Source organism: Sphaeramia orbicularis, chromosome 1 (assembly GCF_902148855.1).
Source record: "Sphaeramia orbicularis chromosome 1, fSphaOr1.1, whole genome shotgun sequence".
NCBI lineage: Eukaryota > Metazoa > Chordata > Actinopteri > Kurtiformes > Apogonidae > Sphaeramia > Sphaeramia orbicularis.
The window spans coordinates 39,152,728-39,176,227 of record NC_043957.1 but is presented as its reverse complement, the minus strand read 5'-3'; the positions used below and the strand labels follow the sequence as shown (position 1 = coordinate 39,176,227).

At 37.9% G+C, this 23,500-nt stretch overlaps 3 protein-coding genes across 4 annotated transcripts; 2 read left to right on the top strand and 1 right to left on the bottom strand.

Moving 5' to 3' along the window:
- The first annotated feature begins 326 nt into the window (after positions 1-326).
- Positions 327-8,263, top strand: ap1m2 (adaptor related protein complex 1 subunit mu 2). Its single transcript, XM_030146795.1, has 12 exons — positions 327-555; positions 3,423-3,579; positions 3,792-3,859; positions 4,021-4,151; positions 4,255-4,402; positions 5,928-6,054; positions 6,146-6,288; positions 6,670-6,741; positions 6,977-7,135; positions 7,279-7,404; positions 7,685-7,760; positions 7,876-8,263. The coding sequence occupies exons 1-12, from the start codon at positions 514-516 to the stop codon at positions 7,899-7,901; spliced, it is 1,275 nt and encodes a 424-aa protein (XP_030002655.1). The 5' UTR covers positions 327-513; the 3' UTR covers positions 7,902-8,263.
- Positions 8,264-8,407: 144 nt separating this feature from the next.
- On the top strand, positions 8,408-11,383 carry cdkn2d (cyclin-dependent kinase inhibitor 2D (p19, inhibits CDK4)). Its single transcript, XM_030146807.1, has 3 exons — positions 8,408-8,676; positions 9,049-9,207; positions 10,720-11,383. Exons 2-3 carry the CDS (start codon positions 9,067-9,069, stop codon positions 11,071-11,073), a joined length of 495 nt encoding a protein of 164 aa, XP_030002667.1. The 5' UTR covers positions 8,408-8,676; positions 9,049-9,066; the 3' UTR covers positions 11,074-11,383.
- A 3,033-nt stretch (positions 11,384-14,416) lies between these two features.
- On the bottom strand, positions 14,417-22,059 carry LOC115421910 (volume-regulated anion channel subunit LRRC8E). Of its 2 annotated transcripts, none has more exons than XM_030137918.1 (3): positions 21,586-22,059; positions 20,846-21,022; positions 14,417-18,000 (listed from the first exon to the last, which is right to left on the bottom strand). In XM_030137918.1, the coding sequence occupies exons 1-3, from the start codon at positions 21,736-21,738 to the stop codon at positions 15,715-15,717; spliced, it is 2,616 nt and encodes an 871-aa protein (XP_029993778.1). In that variant the 5' UTR covers positions 21,739-22,059; the 3' UTR covers positions 14,417-15,714. The 2 variants fall into 2 exon arrangements, with proteins under 2 accessions (XP_029993778.1, XP_029993785.1); XM_030137925.1 differs by having other exon boundaries at positions 20,846-21,004.
- Positions 22,060-23,500: the final 1,441 nt, after the last annotated feature.

The following is a 23,500-nucleotide window of genomic DNA, read 5'->3' as shown; positions in this document are numbered from 1 at the left end:
CTATCTATCTATCTATCTATCTATCTATCTATCTATCTATCTATCTATCTATCTATCTATCCTATTCTATTCTATTCTATTCTATTCTATTCTATGTGAATTTAACTATCCCCTGGTATGTTTCAGAAAGCACCTGAGTGTCCTTGAAAACTAAAACCTGAATGATGTTACAGCCTTTATGAACTAATATTAATACCAGGACCACCAGGGCTCAGTAGACATCCAGTCCATGCTGTAATGTATGCGTCTCTTGCTCCCTCTAGTGGATTATCTGAGTATCACGTCCTCCTCCTGCTCCTCCGTTCAGGTGAGCTGGAGTCTGTGAATGTTTTACCTGGACGTGATGACGTCACGACACCTTCAGGAAAAGAAACGGCGGATCCGCGATCACCTTAGGCTGATGAATATCTGTAGTTTGGATGAAAAGAGTCTAGATATAAGAGCGGAGAGTCCTGAATTTTAAAGTGTTAGATTGTTTTGCACTGGGGACTGGACACTCTGGGTCCAAACATAATGTCTGCCTCCGCTGTTTTTGTGTTGGATCTAAAGGGAAAGGTAAGATCAGCTCAGGAACGCACTCACAGATAATGTCTTCCTTTTATTACCAGGCTTTCACTGCGACACTTCAGAAAGAGGCGCACAAATTCAGCTTTTTTGAGTGGCATGGTTGAATTCTTTAACTGTAGCTTTAACTGTTAAACATTAACAGACCTTGCGTCGTTAAAAATTGATAAGCTTGCGACAGACTCATTCATTGGACTATTTATCTTCTACTTCCGGATGCATGGATATACCACAGGTCCCAAAAAACACTTAAGAAAGGAGACAGAGAGTGTGTTTAGGTATTTTACTAACACTGTGTAGCTTTCAGTCTTCTCATTTTGTTGATCATCCTTTTCTTTCTTTTCTCACTTAAAGACAGAAAAGTAACCTGACACACTAGTCAAGTTGTCGCAGCAGACAAACAGGTGGACACATGGTTTCAGGTGTCTGCTTTGAGATGCAGTGTGTGTTCAAGGGGTGTGTGAGCTGAACATCAACACATGACAGTTTAGAGCAAGTGTCAAACTCATTTGGGTTCAGGGGCCTCATGCAGCCAAACTTGATCTCAAGTGGGTCAGACCAGTGAAATGATATCATAATTTTTGTCTGTTAAATGAGTTAAAGTCAAATTAAAGTATGAGAGTTTTTACATTTACAAACTTTATCCTTTCACAAAAGTGCCTGACAAACCTGAAATTTCTAAAGAAAAGGGGTGCAATATTATGCCTCAAGTTATCATGTATACATTTTGATCACAGGGGATCTACAAAGGTACAAAACATTTAGTAACAGACACAATGTTGTTGGAATTTTGAGTTTAAAAATAAAAATGAGTTTGACACACTTGACTGTGTCATTTTCTTTTGCTCAAATTCATCCTGTGGGTCAGATTGGAACCTTTAGCAGGCCAGTTATGGCCCACAGGCCATATGTTTGTCACCCATGTTTTAGAGCACAGGTGTCAAACATATGACCCACAGGCTACAACCAGCCCACCGAAGGGTCTAATCCAGCCCATGGGATGAATTTGTGAAATGCAAAATTCAGCCCAAGTTGACCTCAAATGGATCAGATCAGTAAAATGCTATCAAAATAACCTATAAATAATGACAACTCCAAATTTCTCTTTTTTTAGTGTTAAAAAAGCACAAGCACATTACATGAAAATGTTTATATTTCACAAAAAATGTGAATAACCTGAAAAAATATGAACAACCTGAAATGTCTTAAGATAAATAAGAGCAATTTTTTTTATAAAATTCTGCCTGTTACTAAATGCTTAGCACCATTGTAGATCCACTGTGATCTGTACGTAATAATGTATGTGTGTAAATAAGAAGCTGAGGCACGATATTGATAAAATTGCACTTTAAAAAAAAGTTTGTTCATGTTATTAGCATTTTTTTAAAGGATAGTTTGTAGACACAAACGTTTTATTGATGTAATTTTGCTTTTTTCACTCTGAAACATTGCGAAAAGTTTTCAGTTGACATTTTTTACATATTATTATGTCATTATTTTACTGCTCTGGCTCACTTCAGACCACACTGTGCTATTTGTGGCCCCTGAGCTAAAATGACTTTGACCCCCTTGTTTTAGAGGATCCAGTCTAACCAAACTGCTGCTTTTGTGACTAGAATCAGATTTGCATCCTGAACAGGTGACATGTGTGGCCCTCATCTACCTTGAAAATCTTATCTTTCTGCTGAAACATAGTGCGTCATTGTTTTTCCAGCAGCACGGATCTGCATACTCCATGTTCCAGGGAAAGAAGGAGCAAAGACACAGTTTTCAACTTTGTTGTGTAACAGTCTGCTATAACCTAAGTATCACTCTTTAGGGAGTATTTTGTCAAACTGAACCTTCATTTTTAATGTGACTGACCATGTCATTTTTAATAGTTTGTTGTGTCTGTGAGCCATATCTATATTGTAATATGTATTGTGTATATATTACATATGTTAAAGTTACACATGTTTTTATTTATTTTTAAATTATTCTGCTTTGCTGATATACTTTGTATTAGTAGAACTTGGCCAATAGTTAATATTAGGCTTCTCAACCAAAATTACTGAGTTTGACGGAAAGCAATGGCTAAAATAAATAAATGGATAGATAAATAAATAATAATTATAAAAATAGAATTACCTCAATTTCTATAGTTGGTTTGACATTTGCTTCTAGATTTATGTATCAGTTATTCTGGGTTTGATGTTCAATGATTCATATTTGTTAATTCTTTAATGTGTATATTGATTCCCTGGACTTACATGTCCATTTCAACAGCTGTCCACTGTAAACTGTTGTCAGTTTTACTTTTCAAGAGTCAGCTACACAACATGGAATAAAATGGGACACATCACATCTATAGCTTGTAGGACTTCCCCTTCCCACTGATTTGTGATATAGTATAAAAAATGTCCATGTCAGTTGTCAATAGTTACAACAACAAATGTCAAATCAGTATTTCTTTTACAGCTAAAGGCCGATTTATCTCCCCAAGTGAGAGTTATTTTTAGTTTAAAATTATTATTTGTGGTCAGAACATGATAAATAGGCCTATTTCATAAATCTAGAGGAAGAACATTGAAAAATACTTAATGATTTAAAAAAGAGGAAGAAAATTCTGTAATAAACTCATACATGTTTACACATACATGACAATGCAAACAAAACAAACCCTAAAAACATGTATTGCAATCTATTTATCATGATGTAAAATAAAATGACATTTGCTCTTTTGTAATGCTATTGGCCCTTAGAAGTTCACAACTGACATTTATTATTTAATTTGTTTTTATTTTATAACCTGAGTGCCGTATTGAGTTTAATATTTCACCATTCAGTCAACATCATTATTATTTATTTGCCTTGTTTAGGTGTTGATTTGTCGGAACTACAAAGGAGATGTGGACATGGCGGAGATTGACCACTTCATGCCTTTACTCATGCAACATGAAGAAGAAGGACTCATCTGTCCTGTGATATCGCATGGAAATGTTCATTTTTTGTGGATCAAACACAGCAACCTTTACTGTATCCTTATTGTTTGTAATGTATGTTAAGTCTGTTAAACTGTTAAACAAGGCCAGCCATTCATGGACATTTACCAACACAGATGTAAGAAATAAATTGGGAAATAGTGATTGAAACAAGATGAAACCCTGAAACGCAAATTAAAGTAAATGTAAGGAAGTAAACAATAGCAGTGATCTCAAGAATATCTCCTTAACCGGATCTCTACTTAGTGGTGGCCATGACAAACAAAAACTCCAATGCTTCACTTGTGTACTCGTTTCTCTACAAACTGGTTGAGGTAAGCATGGCACCTGATGTAATTTCACACCACAATGACTTATTATTCATGTATTTGTTTAGGGATGAAATTTCTACACAAGCAATCTGTGTTGATATAAAAATCAGAGAACAATGACATAAAAAAGAGATAATAGATGTTTGTTGGTGTGTAATTTGTAGGTGTTCACAGAGTACTTCAAAGAGCTCGAGGAGGAGAGCATTCAGGACAATTTTGTGGTTGTGTATGAGCTGCTGGATGAGCTGATGGATTTTGGATTCCCTCAGACCACCGACAGCAAGATCTTACAGGAGTGAGATTCAGCAAAACACACACATGCAAATGTTGACGTGGAGAGTTTTAACGTTAATGAAATTGTGGGTTTGAGTCATCGCATGTCCTCTTATGTTTTACAGATACATTACTCAGGAAGGCGCCAAACTTGAGGTGGCAAAATCCAAAGTGCCGACCACAGTCACCAACGCTGTGTCCTGGAGGTCAGAGGGCATAAAGTACAAAAAGAACGAGGTCTTTATTGATGTCATCGAATCCATCAACGTACTGGTAAGATGTTAAAACAGGAGAAAGCGGACTTAACCTGAGTAGATTTTGAATAGAGACTGAGAAACAGACAGGTGAAGTGGTATTCATTTTGATATTCTCATTCCAATGGGATCTGTCAGTGGGTGGAATATATTAGGCAGGAAGTGAACATGTAGACCTCAGAGTTGATGTGTTAGAAACAGAAAAATGGGCAACAGAAGGATCTGAGCAACTTTGACAAGAGAGAAATTGTGATAGTCAAATCACTGTGTCAGAGCATCTCTAGATTGTGTGGTTCATTCCCAGTGTAAAGTGGTTAGTACCTACCAAAAGTGGTCTATAAAACAACAATCGGATATCAACCAATCAAACATCTAGGGGAGTAGAACACTATTACCACCTGTCTAAGTATTTAGAGTAGTTTTAGACTCTAAACCTAAATTTGACAAACATGTTGAAAAGGTAACAAAGACAGTAAAGAGCAACCTGAACCACTTCAAAATAATTAGTCATCCTAAACCAGTCAAAGCAGCACAGTTGTACATGCATGCGATGATTTTTTCACTCATGCTGGTGTGATTTGTTGGGTTTGGCCTCTGGTTTTTACATCCCTACTTCTGCTCAATGAATTTCATCCTCGGGGGGGAAAACCAACCAACTGAAATAACAGGCAGGTTGCGACTGAGTTTTCTTCCACCTATATCCTACATTACTGGCACTAACGTTCACATGAACCAAACTGTCGGCAGTCTCAGAATTCATGAATGTCCCCATGCACTGGGGCACCGTAAAAAGAGGTGAACGTGACAAATTCATGCAGCCCAGCATGTGTCAGGGGGCCATAGAGCAGTGGAGGGGGTCCAGTGGATAAAGGTTAGAAGTTGTGAACATTTCGTGGAAGATCCGCTGTATAAGAGAGGAATAGAACCGGGAGTTGGACGTTGAAAGCATTAGTTACATTAGTTATGGACCGCATCCCCACGAATATAACTGCCCCCGACAAAAAAAACAAAACAAAACAAAAAAACACAAAAACATCCCCCCAAATTGCACCCTGCACTTATGTGGCACAGTGTGGAGCCAAGCCTCATTGACTGTGGTTCAACCTGTCGCTTCTCTGTATAACCAAGCCTTGAAAATAATGGCTAAAAACCCCAGGAGATGGCACCACTGTTACATACTTTAGCAGTATCATTTGCTCAGTTTTGATAATTTTATAAAATTCTCAAACCTGAAACTCATTTTTAAATGTTTACAGAACTTAGCACCAGAGATTTTATGCAAATTTATCATGAGACAGAATACTGGCAGGAACACCAGAGGTGCAGCCAGTGGTAATTGTCAAATCACACATTGAAAGACCTTCATAGGACAGTCAAGTTTCTCTATAAAAGGCTCTCAAATGTGGAACACGTTGCCGAGAGAAATAAAATTAACACAAGATATAAAAACTTTTAACAAAAGCGTTAAAGGCTGGCTAAAGCAAAATCAGAGATGCAAGCATTTTTCACGATTCTGATTTGTTCACCACTCTGTGTCTGTTCAGGTGAATGCAAATGGCAGTGTGATGAGTAGCGACATCGTGGGCAGCATTAAGCTGAAGACCATGCTGTCTGGGATGCCTGAGCTACGACTGGGCCTCAACGATCGAGTGCTTTTTGCCCTCACAGGACGTAAGAAAGAGACTTCTGTCCTTCCGTGTCTGTCAGAGTTTATTTACTGTTATTTGTATGACTCCCAGGGATGGTTGTGTTGTGTGTTCAGGTGACAAAGGGAAGACAGTGGTGATGGAAGATGTCAAGTTCCACCAGTGTGTCCGTCTGTCACGTTTTGAAAGCGATCGTACAATCTCCTTCATCCCTCCAGACGGCGAGTCTGAACTCATGTCCTACCGCATCAATACTCATGTTAGTTTAATGTATCACTGTCTTTTTATACTAGATGTGTTATTGCTCTCATTTGTTCCATATTTATGCCTCACACTTTACATGTAATGAAGGTTTTGTTTGTTTATAAGTATTGTTGTTGTAGGTCAGAGTATGAAAGCTTCTGATAGTTCCTTTTATGTACTGGAAATGGCACAATTTACATTACTGCAGCTTAACCAGTAGGGAAAAAAGTATTTATTTTAAGTATAATGGCACTCAGAATACCTTAAATGAAAATGTAACACCGTCATTGAAATGAATAGTGATCTGCTTAATGCATATGAATTTATGAATATATGTCAGCTTTATTGTGTGATAATTAATTTGCATGATGAAAACCTCTTTACTCAATTCTTTTAGGTGAAGCCGCTGATATGGATTGAATCAGTCATCGAAAAATTCTCTCACAGTAGAGTGGAAATCATGGTTAAGGTACAGAGAAACCAGCATTTTTACTGTTTTACTGTTTATTTGAATGTATTAGTAAAAGACAAGGAATTTGTTCAGACATAAATGGAAAAGTAAAAGCAGTTTCTGTTTGATTCATGCAGTAACTTGTGTCCCCATAGTTAGATTTTTCATGCCTGGTGGTTGTTGTCTTTAAACAAGAGCAAAGATGAATGCACATTATCCTACCTAATGTTTCAGTGTATTTTTTTTTTTTTAGGCAAAGGGACAATTTAAGAAGCAATCTGTGGCAAATAATGTGGAGGTGAGGGTCCCTGTCCCTAGTGATGCTGACTCACCCAAGTTTAAAACCAGCACAGGACACGCCAAATATGTGCCTGAGAAAAACCTGGTGGTCTGGACCATCAAGTCCTTCCCGGTAAGAAGTTTATAAATCAAAGTTACAATAATTGTTTAAACCGCATTATTCTTTTTTATTTATGTTCTGCTCTAACATTTCAATGTGTGTTGAATATGTCTGTCTGTGTCTGTTTAATTGGTTTGTGTTTCCACCTCTGGCAGGGAGGTAAAGAGTTTCTAATGAGAGCTCACTTTGGTCTGCCCAGCGTGGAGAATGATGAGCTGGAGGGAAAGCCCCCCATTACAGTCAAATTTGAAATCCCATACTTCACAGTCTCAGGAATACAGGTGTGTACATGCATGGTTTTGTGTCCTGATGTGAATGCCAAATATGCCCAAAATATAGCCTGTAGTAATGCAAGTCATTTTGGAGCAACCTGCATGCGAAATTTGTGAAGCTTGTCATAACATGCTTGTCATAATTGGGGGAAAAAGTATATATAAATATTATTCCTTCACCTGCTTTAGGGAGTAAATCAACTTGTCATGAATGATATGATGTGTTTAGACTGGGAAACGAGATTCAATTAGATTTTTTTGCCTCAACAAGTTTCTGCCTTTTCACTAGGTGCGATACATGAAGATCATCGAGAAAAGTGGTTACCAAGCTTTACCATGGGTCCGATACATCACACAGAGTGGAGGTACATCAGTCCATTATCTTTAGATGTCAATATAATTAGTTTTGTATAAGCAGTGCACCAGAAATCCACCGATAACTCAGTCATTTGCCTTTACATCTGTTCTCTTTTTATGTAGATTATCAGCTTCGGACCAATGTGTAACATCTGGAGGTTACTCTACAAAATTGCCACTTCAAGGATTTTTGTGAACATCAAAAGATAACTTTCATGGACTCAAATAATGCATTAATATTTCCCACCTGTTTTATTTAATGCCAGTGATATTACTTGATGAAATCTGTGTGCAACTTTATTTTAATGTGCTGGATGAATTGTCACTGTAAAATATTTAATTGCTTAATCAAGCTTTCTTTAATATTATAACACTTGGGACTGTATTGTGGCAGTTATTTCCTATGAGGATCCATCACCTTATAAGTGCTAGTGTTGTCTTGATATTGTATTAATGCTTGTGCAGTCACAGACACTAAATTCCGCCTAAAATAAAAAAAACTTACACCCGCCTTTTTTCTACTCTTGCCTTGGAGATCTACAACCAAAGGTCAGAAATGTGAATGGACTGCCTTCGAACACATCAACGTATACGAATCGCCCGCTTTCTTCGGTGCGTGCTCTGATTGGTGGACTCCTGCTGTTACCACAGTGATAGTGTAGTAACACAGTTGTAGCCCCGCCTCTATTGCCATATATGGAAGAGCGACACCCTCCAGGGGAGCTGTGATTGGACAACGCGTGTTCTCCCCAATGTTTGTAAATTGTAGTCTGGAGACGCCGCTGTGTGGATCTCAGCGCGCAAATGTATTTTCTAATATTGATAAACTTTCCCTGTTTAGATTTTATTTGAAAGTTACCGGCTTTCAGAAGCAGCGGGCTACGAAATATCGGCAACGTTGTGGATCCTAACAGGGCGAACAAGGTATTATTACAAGCTAACAGTTGGCTCCGTTTTGATGCTAGCAGTTAGCATGGCTGCTCATTTTCTGTAGCATTCAGTTGACGCAGCCAGTTTCTGTCTGAAAAAGTAGAAACTGTATTTCCTCGGAGTTCCTTGTTTGAATATACCGACGGACTGACATAACATTGCGCTAGCACAGTCTGTTAACATGGCGTCAACAAAACTGTGGTTAACGTTAGCTGGATGCTTTCGTAGTTAGCTATAGCCAGAGTTTTTCTTCCTGAATCCCGGTGTTCCTTCTTCGCTGCTAATCGTAACGTTCATTGTTATTGTTAGCGTGAGATGCCGGACTTCTGGTTTCGCTTCAACTATTGTGCGTTTCTCACTGAACAGGTTGAAGTAAAGACTAGGATGGTCCTAAGGCAGATGGATGCCGGCAAAGCTTTGACGGCGGCAGCAGCCAAAGGGAGTACCAGCGAGGTGCAGCGGATCCTGGAGGAATGCCGGGTGCATCCAGATACTCTTAATGAGTTTGGCAGGACTGCGCTACAGGTGAGGACGAATCCGCACAGATGTTGACATATAATACACATAATCAGCTTCTCTCTCGGATATGAAAAGCTTTCTATAAACACCTCTCGAATACTTGTACATAATGTTTTTTTTTTTTTACTAACCATGACAAATCCTAGCATCTGAAATTGATATATTCGTAAAGTAACTCACTACCAATGAATAAAAACAGGTTATACTGGATTCATGAGCTACCAAGTGGCCATCTTATTTAAGAATGCAGTACTGTACTATAGACTTGCTATAAATCCCAGGTTCATGATATAGTTTTAGGTGATTCAGTTTTACAGAGCAGTGAATTCACTTTTACTGAATTTTGAAACTGCATAACACTAACAAGTCTGACCCAGTTTTCTTTACTGTATTAAGGTTAAGCCAGGTTTTTTTATTGACTCATCTGTTTACTTTGTGTGTCATTTATTAAACATTTAATCAATAAAGTGTCAGAAAATAGTATTGAGTATAATGAGTATTAACTATACTCCAAATCACATGTTGTTCTAGGACAGGGGTGTCAAACATAAGGCCCATGGGCTAAAACTGGCCCACCAACTGGTCCAATCCAGCAGGATGAATTTGCAAAGTGCAAAATTATACCAAAAATATTAACAGTCAAGGATGTTCAGGGGTCACAAACAGCTCAATGTGATATGAAGTAAAATAACATAACCTATAAATAATGACCACTCTCATTTTTATCCTTGGTTTAATGTGAAAAAATTAAAGTTACATTATGAAAATATTTACATTTATAAACTATCTTGTCATAATAAAATGTGAATAACCTGAACAAATGTAAATAACATAAAATTTCTCAAGAAAAATAAGTGCAATTTTAATAATATAATGCTTATGTTCCTCATTTTAGATCCATTGTCATCTGTAAACTTAATAAACTGAGGTGTAGTATTGTTGAAATTGCACTTATGTTTTTTCATAGATATTTCAGGGTGTACATGGTTGTTCAGGTTATTCACATTTTCATAATGTAATTTAACTTTTACACTAAAACTAAGGGAGAATTTTGGATTATTATTCGTAGGTTATTATGTTATTATTTTAATCTAAAAATTGCCCATAGATGTTAATGTGAGAGTGATTGGTTGTTCGTCTCTATATGTCAACCTTGCGATGAACTGGCGACTCGTCCAGGGTGTACAGCGCCTTTGCCCATAGGAAGCTGGGATAGGCTCCAGCACCCCCCATGACCCTAGTGAAGATAAAGCAGGTTGAGAGGATGAATGAATGCTATTATTTTACTGGTCTGGCCCACTTGAGATCAAATTGAGCTGAATGTGGCCCCTGAACTAAAATGAGTTTGACACCCCTGTTCTAGAAGATTAATATTGACTGAGGATTATTTGTCTCAACACAGATCCCTGACTTGAAACTTGAAATCCTTTGTAAATATGAGAATACACAGAATAATTTACACAGAAGTGATGAATGCAGTGTGTGGTCTCTTCACCTCTATTTTAATTTCACCTACAGGTGATGATGATGGGGAACTCCAAAGTTGCCAGTTTACTGTTGGAAAAAGGAGCGGATCCCAACGTCCAGGACAAACATGGAATAGCGCCTGTTCATGATGCAGCCCGTACAGGATTCCTCGACACTGTGCAGGTTCTGGTGGAGTATGGCGCTGCAGTCAACATCCCAGACCAGACTGGTGCCCTGCCGATCCACATTGCCATCCGGGAAGGGCACAGGGACGTTGTGGAGTTCTTAGCACCGAGGTCTGACCTGAAGCACGCCAACATCAGCGGTCAGACAGCGATAGACGTGGCCAGAGCTTCATGTGTGCCTGATATGATTGATTTGCTTTTCGCTCACATTCATAGTTAATGGGAGTTGTAGGTGCTGGGTGCCTCCCGGTAACTCAAACCTAACATTTTCTGCTTCAGACCTGGTGACTTGAATTCATTGCTGTGTAAAGGATTTTTTTTGTTGATAGTGGCTCTGCATTAATATGTGAAACAGAACATATTGTCTTGGCAGCTTATTTTCAGTGGATGGGTGTCTATATACAGTAGACACCTCTTTTGCACAGTGCAATTTAGGCACCTTATCTGTTTTCCCTACTAATTGGGAGTGCACATTTGTAGATAGGTTTATCCCCCAGTGTTTTGTAATTATTACATTATTTTCTTTGTGTAAGTAACAGTTGATCCATTGTATGTGTTTTTAAAAATTTGACAAAACTTGACATGGTGCACCCTGATTGCTTTGCATAGTTGTGTTTCTCTTAATTAGATGTACTTAGACTTGGAATTTACACTTATTTATTGTTGGAATAGACTGAATATTCCTGTAAATAGCAACATTTATTGTGATTTGTTGAAATGTTATTTATACAAATACTTTTAAAACAAAAGTGAAATTATTCACTTAACTATTTGAAGATAAAAACACAAAATAAAGTGTTAAATGTTTTGTGAATTGGTGAAGTCTTCATTTTGGGTTTGAGTGGTGTATTATATTCACTTACAAAGAGGTTGGTTGTATTCATGGCTGCAGGGGCTAATGAGGACACAGGAGGGTTACTTAGCATTGTAATGAGAATTAACTAGATTCCTATTCACATTTTGTTCTGGGAGCTTAATATTGTCAGGATTATTTATCTCAGTGCAGATCCTTGACATGAAACTTATAATGCCTGTGAAAATATGACAATACTAAGTCATTTTATTAATTGCTTTTTTAAGGGATTGTTGACTAGGAGTTTGCTCAGTTACACAAATAACATTATCACTTCATTTTTAGAGATAGAGGTAAAACATTTGGGGGTATAAAAACAAGGGATATCTTTATATGCCTACAGTCTCAACTATTTCATGTTAAAGTTTTAGAAACTGAGTTCTGATGACGCACTAATTTAATAGTTTCAATTGCCTGGTGATTATGTACACTGGTTTGGCTAAAGTCACAACAGTATTTTCCTTAAGATTCATATATTTATCAATATTACAAATAACTTCAATATTACCTTACACACACACATATATATACTGAGAGCTCTAAACATACAAATACCTAAATATACATATAACTCTAAGAACACAATATAATAAAAACACTATTAGAACAAGACTTGACATGATGCTTAGAAACTGTTGTATATAATGCCTAAAGTGACAGATCAGTTTGGTTTGTGGGCTTCTGTGTCAAATACATGTTACGTTTATCACTCCACCAAGGTGATTCATCAAGGACATTCATAATGACTCCAGAGTGGAATGCACTACACAGCAAAAAGTGCCTGAAAGGTCAAGCAGATAGCTGGATTGAAACTGAAAATGAATAAGAGCCCTGTTTTCTTGAGGCTTGTAGGTAACAGTGGCACAGTTTGCTCATGTTTGTGCTCAGGGCTCTTACGGCACAATGGGTATTTTGTCTGCTTGTGTGCCACAGGCCAATTTCAGAAGAAAGGAAAGGAGATACAGTTCAACTACTGTGCCACCAGTTCACTGTGTGGAGACTTCTGCAGTCACAAAAAGACACAAATGCTACATCGTGTTTCAGGAAAGTCAACAAAAATATATTTTGAATTAAGATTTCTTTATTGGTCACAGAAACTTTTATTTTACTATTCTTAATGTACAAATCGCTAGTTAACCCTTTAAGCACCAAAGTTGCAATATTGTAACAAGCAACATAACAGAATGAGACCGCTTATTGAAATCTTGATATCAAAAGTGAATATTAAAAAAAAACCCTCTGGCATATAAAGGCTTAACAACCTCTATTTATGGGTGTATGTTGTTTCAACTTTTATATTTCAGATTAATACAGTCCCCCTTTCAAGCATCTTCTGGGAGCTGCAATTTTGCCATATTAACAGGAACCACCCAAGGTCAAATGCCTCCTTCAAGGGTGCCTCAAGCCTAACTATTTAGCAGAGGATAGTTATTCAGTTTCCTCTCAAATATTTTATGAGTCTCAAGTTTTGAAACTAAAACCTTCCGGTCAGAGGTCTGCTTCTCTATCTTTTTGCTACCACTCCCTTGACTTGTGCAATAAAGACACAGATGAAAATTCATGTTTAGTTTTTCACTCTACCAACTATACAAGCCACAAAAGACTTGTAAGCATGACAGTTCAAAAATGCAGCACCAGAAGGACCTTCAGTCAACCACTAGGTTGAGCTCAATGACTTCCCAACACACAAATGTGGGTGTGTTGCTCACTGTGCAAATACTCCCTTGATAAACACTTGTCAAGACATAGCATGAGCTGACAAAGCAAACAGTATAAGGTTACTACTCCCCTACCCACAAAAAGAAGTAAACATATGATATCTGTGAATTTACAAGAATTAATATTGTATGAGTCAATTGTGAGATTTAAAAATAGCAAATCCATGAACACACTCTTTACATATTTACAGCTTTTTTTTAGCCACATCAGTGTTCTTAATGCATTGGGCAACTTGTCAGAAATCTCAGGCTGGACTTAAATGTGGTACCTTTACATGTTTAGTGTTGAACCCTTGAGATAAACAGATAGCTTATGTCTTTAAAAAAAAAAAAAAAAAATTATGACCTTTAAAGACAAATCACTTCCATTTGATGGACTATCAAAAGAGCATTCTACAACAATCAAAAAAATATTTCCATCATGATAACTTGTGTTATCATGATGTAAATGCAAGATATCATGATAAATTGATATCATGTATAAACTCTGATAACAGTCTACGGTGCACACAGGAGGAACTTGTAGAAGGATTCTTATAATCTCAAAACAATGTTCCTTGTACAACAGGATTTACAGTAGTAAATCTCTATGGACTTTGATACCATTTTGCCGTTTGTCATACCGATAAATTGTGAAATCACTGTGATGATTCACAGTAAACTGTCAGCCATCTGACTTATTTAACCAGAAGCAGCTATGGTTTGTCCACAGAGGAAGTGAATCCTAAAGTTGAATAGTAGGAAATCCGATTCCCACAGTGAATTCCTTACTCCAAAGTAAAGATATCATCAGGACAAACAGGTCTAGTGTCATACAGAGATAAAACCCACAGCATGTTAAGGCTGTTGAGGCTATCAACAGGACACAACAGGCTGCTAGTTATGTCCAACCAGCCCTTTGCCACCCTCATGCATTTGCATCGGTTTTGGTTAATGCTGATGACACACCTGAGTGGCACTCTCTGTAAAAGGATGAAGCACAAGACACTGAATACAATTGTAAATGTGCCTTTGGAATTTTCCACAGCACCTTTTCCCTGTTTATTAGTGTTTGACATTTGTAGCCATGCAAGCCAGGGCATGACTGCACCGTCATGCAGGAAGAAAAGTGGTAGGACTAAAATATACAGCTGTGCGCTTGTATGTGGAGGGAACAGAGAGGAAGACATAGAAAAAACATTTATAGTATTTGTTTGTACATCATAATGAATCCATCCATGTTAAAAGTATTTTTTAATACCTTGCTGCAAAAACAAAACAAAAGCGAATGCCACTTCCAGAATTCCTTGTGAATTTTTTTCAAAAGGCACTTTTACAGCTTTGTGTTTAAAATTTACAAAGATAAAATGTCAGAAAAACAAGATATTTGCATGTCTCACAACATTACTAAACTGAATTCTGTAACACAGCCAGTTTTCCCCTAAATAACATTAAACTGTGCTGATGAGGTAGTAAAATAAGATAAGACAGGTTATATTTAACCTTTGCAATTACTAATTTGTTGAAACAATAAGAAAATGTCCCACACCATTCAGTGCATCTGAAAGGCAACAGACAGTGGTTTTATAGTCCATTCTTGTGTTGAGTGATTAATCATTGTCTGCTTTTACAGCGCCTGAATTTGTTGACTTGAGTTTCATAACACCATGCATGAAGTGAGTGTTTTCTCCATTTAGCTCAATATGTAAAGAGAGAGATATCCAACCATAATACTGCAACTGAAAGGCTTTGTCTCCCTTCATTTGTTTCGTGCCTCAAAGGGAGCAACATGAGCCAGTGCACTGTGGGAAACCCTTCTTCATTCTGTATAAACCTGTCCAACAGGTTACAATGCAGGTTAAAGTCCCCAGACCTATGATGTGATAAATCAACAAAATGTTCAGTAAACCAACACCAATCTAAATAAAAATGTTTTAAAAATATTAATTTAAGTATCAAGCCTTGTTCTTGTCCCCATCAGCGACACTGATAAGAGACATTTAACATTGATTTCATTCCTTTCATGACAAGGTCAACAGAATGGGAGGATCTGTCTTTTACAACCTGCTCCAGAGAAATCTGTATTTGTAAAAAATAAATATATCTAGGGTATTCACAGAACACATGTTAATATATGAAAATATAGATGAAAAAGGACTATAAAAAATTACAAATGGTTTTACATAGTAATAAACATATTTCAGAATGAGAGATTTGGTCATCCTTTTGTGGTCAGCTATAGTTCTCATTATATACTGTTTTAAATTAAAGTAAATGTTGTCAGTAAAGCTGCACTGAGAACAGATAAGCCTCAGCTATCATTCAGCCTGTTTCGTACATCTGATGACAGCTGATCCAGGAGGTTGTCTTCTGCTATGATGCCACTGAGAGTCAGCAAGGGGCAGTCACCAATCTCCACAGGAAGAGACTCAAAACGGTTCCCTTTAATCTCCAGTCGGACCAGCTGTGCCAGATTAGCAACTCTGGGGCTAAGAAACGACAAACAGTTGTTTCCAACAGCTAGCGTTTTCAGTCTTTTGCAGGAGAAAAGCTCCTCTGGCAGAGACTCTAAAGAGTTGAAAGCAGCAGAGAAGACCTGTAGACCCTGAAGAATGCCCACCTCAGGAGGCAGTGAGGTGAGCTGGTTGTGAGACACATCGAGGTGCCTGAGTTTGGTGCAGTAGAAAAGGCGAGAGGGAAGCTTTCGTAATTTGTTCCAGCTAAGGTCCAGTGTCTCCAGGGAGTGCAGTTTACTGATGTGATCAGGGATGTAAGTGATTTTGTTGTGCCACAGTCTGAGTGTTGCTAAACGCTGGCAGTGCTGCAAGCTCAAAATCTCCTCCACAGTTGTAAGCTTGTTTTCTCTAAGGTCCAACTCAAGGAGATTGTTCAAGCTGAAGATAGCACTTGGGATCCGTTCCAACTCACAGCCCACCAACTCCAGTGAGACTAAACTTGTCAACTTTTTCAGGCTGCTGAAAGCTTGAAGCTTGCCACCTTCATTATAGATGCATAAACGATGTAGCTGCAAAGCAACGTCTCCTACACTGGTTGGGATCTTGGAAAGGTTGGAACGGAGTGTGAGGACTCTCAGAGCTTTAAGCTCTCTGAGAGACTCTAGAGAGGTGCTTCGGGACACCTCATTGGTTAATGGACCATTTAGATGTAACTCTTCTAGTCCATGCAAAGAATACATCCACAAAGGCACTTCTTCCAAACTTTCAAAAGCTAAACGTAAGACCTTTAAATGCTCCTTGAGGTGGCTCAGGGCAGCCACCTGGAGTTTAGCGGGGCAGTAAATCAGTGACAACTCCTGAAGTGATTCCAGCTTTGCCACACTAGGTGGGATTGTGACGTTATTTACTTGCTCGAGTTTGAGTGATTCCACTTCAGTAACATCAAAAACTGTGTCAGGAAGCCCAGGCAGCATTAACAGGTGGAGCTCAAGCCGGTTACTGGGGTTTCTGGAAAGACGGCTGCGCAGCTTCTTGGCCGTCCACTCATGGTTGAGGTTGAGCTGGTGTAGACGGCTCTCACTGACCTCAGACAGAAACACAGCAAATCTTTTAGAGTAAAGAGGGTCATACTGGTCAACGAGGTGCAGCAGGAATGCAAAGTCATTTTTCACATCGGGTATGTCATTTATACCAGTCTCAAGTCTGACTTGCTCAAATGAGTACTCCTTCAGTGGGCGGTGAAACAGCCAATAGAGGGTGTAGATGCACAAAAGGCCGTATACTCCTACAAACGAAATATAGCAATAGGCCAGCTTAGAGAAAAGATGTGCTTTATTGTGGTTACAGCAGTAAATGTCAAACCCAGTCAGTTCAGGGGGAACCAAACATCGCACCACAATCTCAATGTTCGGAGCCAGGACTGCAGTGTAGATAATGATTAGAAGGAACTTCAAGACTTTCAGTGACGTTTGTAACACATACATGACATTCAAGATATCGGCCTCCTCTACATGAGTCCTAAACTTCTTCACTTTTTCAAACAGAGCTTTGGCCTGTTCTCCTTCCTTCTTATCCAGGAGTGAGGGGGTTGACTGAGGCTCCTGTGTCTTCTTTTCTGTGTTAGACTTGACGGACGAGGACCGAAGGAGTCCAACAGTCTCCTCTTCATCTGCTCGTGCTGTGGGATCTTTGGACATGGTGTTTCTCCTCAGACTCACCAATTTCTCCTCCCCTCTTTCCTCAGAAACTTCACTCAGAGCTCTTGTGGTCCATGGGGAGTCAAAGCACTTCCCGAGGATGGTGACAAACAGGTCGATTTTTGAAGAAGTGCCAGGGAACTTAAACCAGAAGCTGCTCGCCACCATGAAGATCATTGTGTGGATGACAACAAGGTAGGGGAAATACTTAGCATACCAGTGAACAAACCTCTCATAGCAGTAGTGGTTGACAAACACATACTGGTGGATGTCCAGGTTATTCTTGCGGCCAAACACCTCCCGAATGACAGGGTTCACAGGTTTGACAAGTGTTCGCTCCCACGTTTCATTCTCAGCATAATTCCTGATGTGGCTGCAGTCGATGGCCTCTGGTGTCGGGCTGGTGAAGTGGCTGGGCAGACACGCGATCTTGTCTTGGGTGAGCTGTGGGAAAAGAAAGAAATCAATGAGTGAATAAACAGAGAAAAAAAGAATAGCTACTAAAAAATTGCAATGTGTGAGAATGCGTTTTAATAAAATGTACTAAGTTTTAGAGTTAGAGTTTTATTACTTTGTGAAAGCATGACAAATTAATAAAAAATAAACTTTACAAAAGGAAAAATACTAAAAAAATAAGTTACACAATTTAAAAAAAAATAAAACCAAATAAATACAGTGTACATTACATATGTACCTCTGTGTTCCTTTTACATTCTTAATGTGCATTATAAGTGTTATACCGACAAGAGGTAAAAACATGAATGAATGAGCGAAGAAAACAAAACAAATGCAGATGTTTAGATATTCAAACTCTAGACACAAATTAGACATAAATTCAAGTGTCTTATTCACCATAACAGCAGAATGTTAAGTGCACAGCGTAGTACACAATTATTCACATTTTTTGGGCCAAGTATTATTGAGGAAAAAAAGTGTAATTGGGTGTTGGATGAACAGATCATTTGTAAACAGCATCAATACTGTCACCAGTCACCAGTGTCTGCTCCTGGAGGATTCTGTTGGGTTTCTATAAATTGGCTTGAGAGTCTGGTTTCGACCGGCTCGATATGTAAAGTGTCATGAGATAACTTTTGTTATGATTTGATGCTATATAAATAAAATTTGATTGATTGACTGATTGATTGAATACATTGTTAGTTTTGGTCTTTTGTCAGTAGCTTAATCAATCAGTTGATTGATTATCCAGAAAATACATGTACACATTTTTTAAAAAAAATGACATTCCAAACTCATAGTCTTAGACAAAAATTGATTACCTGTCATGACCTGTCAGATCTGCTTAATTATACTCATGGATGTGATCTGACTCACACAAATTCAATGTTCCACATGCTCAGTCTGAATTTGATAAATCTGCTTTTAATTTTAGTGCACCTGCATCATGGAACAAAATACAAGGTAAAATAACACTTTTACCCATTTTAATATCTGATCTCAAACCTCCGCTCCTTTACTTGTAATGATTTTATATAAAAGTATTCTGTATTTTATTTATTTATTAATCTATTTTAACTCTATTTTACACTCTTATCGTTTTGTACAATTCCTTGTTTGTGTGATGCATCATTGTTTTATTGTGACTCGATATTATTGCAAATTATGGTTACCCCTCAAGTATGAATAAATTGTTGTTAATGATGATATCACAATACACGGTAATATCATGACATAATACTGTACAGCTCTGGAAAAAAATAAGAGACCACTGCCATGTGTTTGAGTAAAATTAACATTTTTGTTTAATTCTCTAAACTACCAACAACATTTCTCCCAAACTCCAAATAAAAATATTATTTAGAGCATGTATTTACAGAACACAACACATGATCAAAATAACCAAAAGAGGCAGTGTTTTCAAATAATGCAATGAAAACAAGTTCATACTCATTTCTAAACAACACAATAGTAACTTGGGTTGTTTAGTTGTAACTTGGGAAAAGTTCAGACATCAATATTTGGTGGTATTACCCTGATTTTCAGTGACAGCTTTCACATGTCTTAGCTCTCCATCTTTGCTGTTGGATGACTTTATGCAGCTCCTGGCTTAAAAATTCAAGAAGCTCAGTGATGTTTGATGGCTTGTGACCACCCATCTACCTCCAGAAGTTTTCAGAGTGGGTTTAGGTCTGGAGATTGCACTGACCATGACAGGGTCTTCATCTGGTAGTCTGTCATCCATACCTTTATTGACCTAGCTGAGGCCAGGGGCATTATCCTGATAGAAAAACCAGTCCTCAGAGTTTGGGAACATTGTCAGAACAGAAGTTCAGTAGTTTTCAAGTTATTTTTGGATTCCAATTACTTTTGTGGTACTAATAGCACTGTTTTTGCCACCCAGCTAGTCCTACTGCAAGAACACAGTGATGGCCACAGTAGTGGTTTTTACTTCTCCTTCTTAAATAAGACATGGATCAGGTGTTTATTAGGTGTGCTTGTGTTGGAATTCAACAGACACAGGAATGGAATGGCTGTCATACATGTAGACATGATGATTTCAGAGGAAATTGCAGTGGTCTCTTTGGGGAGGATTGTATCCACAGTTGCCCATTTCTACACAGTTAAAAAAAATCCAAAGGACTGATTTATAACATTTTCTCAGAAACACCAGCACAGGGAAACAAGGAAAAGTGACCCTATAATTTCATTGAGAGTAATCTTTGTATTTTATTTTAGCATCATCTGTGGTTGTTGTGAAACCTTCCTGTTAATGTCTCATGGTTCAAATGATTTCTTTTGTTTGTGTTGTCTGTCTTGCTAACAATGTACTGTTCATACAGTATATTTGTTCTATAACAAACCATGCATAAACCTTTTCTCACAAAAAAAAAAAAAAAAGACGGTAACAAAATTAACTAGGTTTACGTTAACTTGCTTTTGTTCTGCACTATTTTAATATGACACAGAAATGATAATCAGGTGGTGAGAGACACATTAAGCTGCATGTTACTGATCTGATTCTGCAGTAAGTGGGTCAGGAGAGACAACTTAGTTCAGTTACGTTGTCTGTGTTTTCATCTGACTTGCAGGGTCAGACAATGTGGTGGCTGTTGTGATACAAGCCATCAAACAGAAAGGAGGTGTGAGTCAACACAACATTGTGATATGCCACAGCAGACACAAAGGATGCAAATGTTGGAATTCCGTCAGGGAGGTTTGGTTAGAGCAGGTTAGTAACAATCATGATGCTAAATCCGTTTGCACCCATATGTTGACATTTAAGGATTTACAAGCTTATGTTCACAATGAGGCTGGTTTGTAGACGTCTCACCTGTAAGGTGCATCCAAAGACTCCAAGCATGAGCATAGCAACGCACAGGTACTCTGAGAAAACATCCCACCATGGTTTCAGGACCCGAAACTTGGAGTTCTGTTCTGTGCCGAGGTTTCTGAATTCTCCCACAGGGATCATACTGACTGCTGCTCCACACTGAAGGAAGAAGAGCCACTGTGAGCAAGGGGAGATGACTGAGGCTAAAATAGGCTTTCAACTCAGTGTAGCCTCTGGAGAACATCCTGTCAAAGGTTTTAAAGTTACATGACACCTGGTGTGACGCAACTACACAGAAAACATTTATAAACACTGTTTTGGTTTCTTCATCCTTACAGTGACTACACACTCCAGGTATCTGTGTGCCTCAGTGAATGAACTGCTCTGTAGGTGGATTCAAAGTGGACAAACTAGTTTGACAACAATGACTGGCAGAAAAGTAACTCTTATAGACAAGGACTGATGATCTTTAGACTTATAAAACAAAAGAAAAAACAGTAATAACACAAATGCAGCCATATTGAATGACTGACCTTTTCATTTATGGTGGAAATTGTTCAAAAGTGACTTTCAGCACAGGTAAACAAATAACCCAGGGAACTAACTGTTGCTGCTTTGTGAGTCAAGACCCATTCCACCGCCTCATCATTCCAAGTAAAGACAAAGTACAGATCTACAAACAGTGTCCTGTGTGAGTATCATGGACACAAAGCTTAGTCACTGAGTTTGGTGTGACTCACCTGCGTTCGCGGAGGATCCACTGGTGTGTGGAGTCTAAAGGATCCCAGATCAGACACCAACTCACCGGTGTCAAGTGACAACTGAGCACGGCAAACCACCCGGAAGAGCTTTTCAAAATAAAACCACCCACAACAAACCGGTTTACAACACATCTGAACGCGAACTTTACGAACAGAGAAAAAAAGAATGGGATTTCTTTAACACACTCCAGATTTTTGGTTCGTATTAGTTCCTTTTTCTGCTCTGGTTTCAGTCCTGTTTGTCATGAAAACGCACCAGAAGTTGATAGATTCATAGGTAGGTAGAATGTTTTTCCCTGTTCTTAAGAAATGATTGGCAATGTGATTTATTTATGCTTGATAAATTGCAGTAATTGTACCTGGTCGAAGGTGATTTATGTGTTTAACCCTTTCATGCACACTGGTCACTACAGTGGACAGCTATTCTACAGCTGTTCTCTTGTATATTCATGGATTTTGTTGTTCTTTTTGTTGTTGTTGTTTTTTTACACATATCTTTATTAAAGTTTTAAGACACTACATATCTTTTCTGGCATGAATTGGTAACATTATGTTGATCTCTCCTGAGCATAAAGCCCCAGAATCACAAGCCCTCCCCATAGTTTTCACACAATTTATCAGTAAATACATATTTCTGTGTCAAAAATTAAACGTGTGGTGTCCAGCTGAGTGGACATTTTTACAACTTCATGAAAAATAGGTTCATAAGATTTTTTTTTTTTTTTTTTTTTCATTTTTTTTTTTTAATGTATTTTTAAAAAAAAATATTATTGCTATTTTTAAAATTATTATTATTTATTTTTCAGAAGAAAATTTTTAATCGCATTTTTTTTTCATGCCTAAAGAGGAATAAAAACACTCAGGAAAAAATTTTGATTAAGGTTCTCTTAATTCGCGCATGAAAGGGTTAAATAGGAATAAAAAGAGGAATGCGTCTGAAAACAGAATTATTTCAACTTTATAGGCAACACTGCAGATAGAAGTCACGATTTCTCTATCTCTTCATTTATTTGTTGTTTGCTGCACTTTATTCTGCCCTGCATAGACATGCTGTTGCAACGATGCACATTTGTCCATTACAGCTGTAGTTCAGGAGCAGGTCCTCCAGTAGCTGAAGGGCTGGTGGTTCGAATCCCGCTCTGCCCTAGACATATGTCATGTCCTTTGGGCAAGACACTTCATCCACCTTGCCTCCAGTGTAATTGGGTATGAATATGTGGTGGTGGTGTGGCTACAGATGTAGTTAACCACCACCACTGTGCATGAATTATGGATTTATCGTAAAGTGCTTTGGATGTTATAACCTCCTGAGACTGAGCAAGGCATTTTTGTCCCCTGTAGGAGACAAAAGTTTGACAGTTTTACTTCAAAAATGCTGTCCATTGCAAAGGACATTCCATTAAAAAATAAATTAATACATACAAATAATTTTAAAAATGTATCTGAAAAAACTGTTGCATTTTGCAGTTTCCAATCAAGACAATTGTTTAATGTAACAAAAAAAAAAAAAAAAAAAAAAAAAAAAAAAGCCAAAAATTTCACTTTCCTGGGTCTCAGGAGGATAAAAATCCAATTCATTATTTTTGCTGGACAAAACAGACATATCGTTCCTTTTGAGCGGTCTAAGATTAGCTATTTACATTCTGTATTTAATGTTGCGGTGGTGTGACTGTTTCTGTAGAGCAGTGACCACATTTTGAATTTCCCCTTGGGGATTAGTAAAGTAAAGTAAAGTAAAGTAAAGTAAAGTAAAGTAAAGTAAAGTCTATCTATCTATCTATCTATCTATCTATCTATCTATCTATCTATCTATCTATCTATCTATCTATCTATCTATCTATCTATCTATCTATCTATCTATCTATCTATCTATCTATCTATCTATCCATCCATC

Excerpts from the sequence above, each read along its gene's own strand:
- ap1m2 (XM_030146795.1), top strand. The coding sequence starts at position 514 with ATGTCTGCCTCCGCTGTTTTTGTGTTGGATCTAAAGGGAAAG. Across the intron at positions 3,580-3,791 it reads CAAACACAGCAACCTTTACT|TGGTGGCCATGACAAACAAA; the intron begins GTATCCTTATTG and ends ATCTCTACTTAG. Across the intron at positions 6,742-6,976 it reads GAGTGGAAATCATGGTTAAG|GCAAAGGGACAATTTAAGAA; the intron begins GTACAGAGAAAC and ends TTTTTTTTTTAG.
- cdkn2d (XM_030146807.1), top strand. The coding sequence starts at position 9,067 with ATGGTCCTAAGGCAGATGGATGCCGGCAAAGCTTTGACGGCGGCAGCA. Across the intron at positions 9,208-10,719 it reads TTGGCAGGACTGCGCTACAG|GTGATGATGATGGGGAACTC; the intron begins GTGAGGACGAAT and ends TTTCACCTACAG.
- LOC115421910 (XM_030137918.1), bottom strand. The coding sequence starts at position 21,738 with ATGTGTTGTAAACCGGTTTGTTGTGGGTGGTTTTATTTTGAAAAGCTC. Across the intron at positions 21,023-21,585 it reads TGGATCCTCCGCGAACGCAG|TGGCTCTTCTTCCTTCAGTG; the intron begins GTGAGTCACACC and ends CCTTGCTCACAG. Across the intron at positions 18,001-20,845 it reads TCTTTGGATGCACCTTACAG|CTCACCCAAGACAAGATCGC; the intron begins GTGAGACGTCTA and ends CTTTTCCCACAG.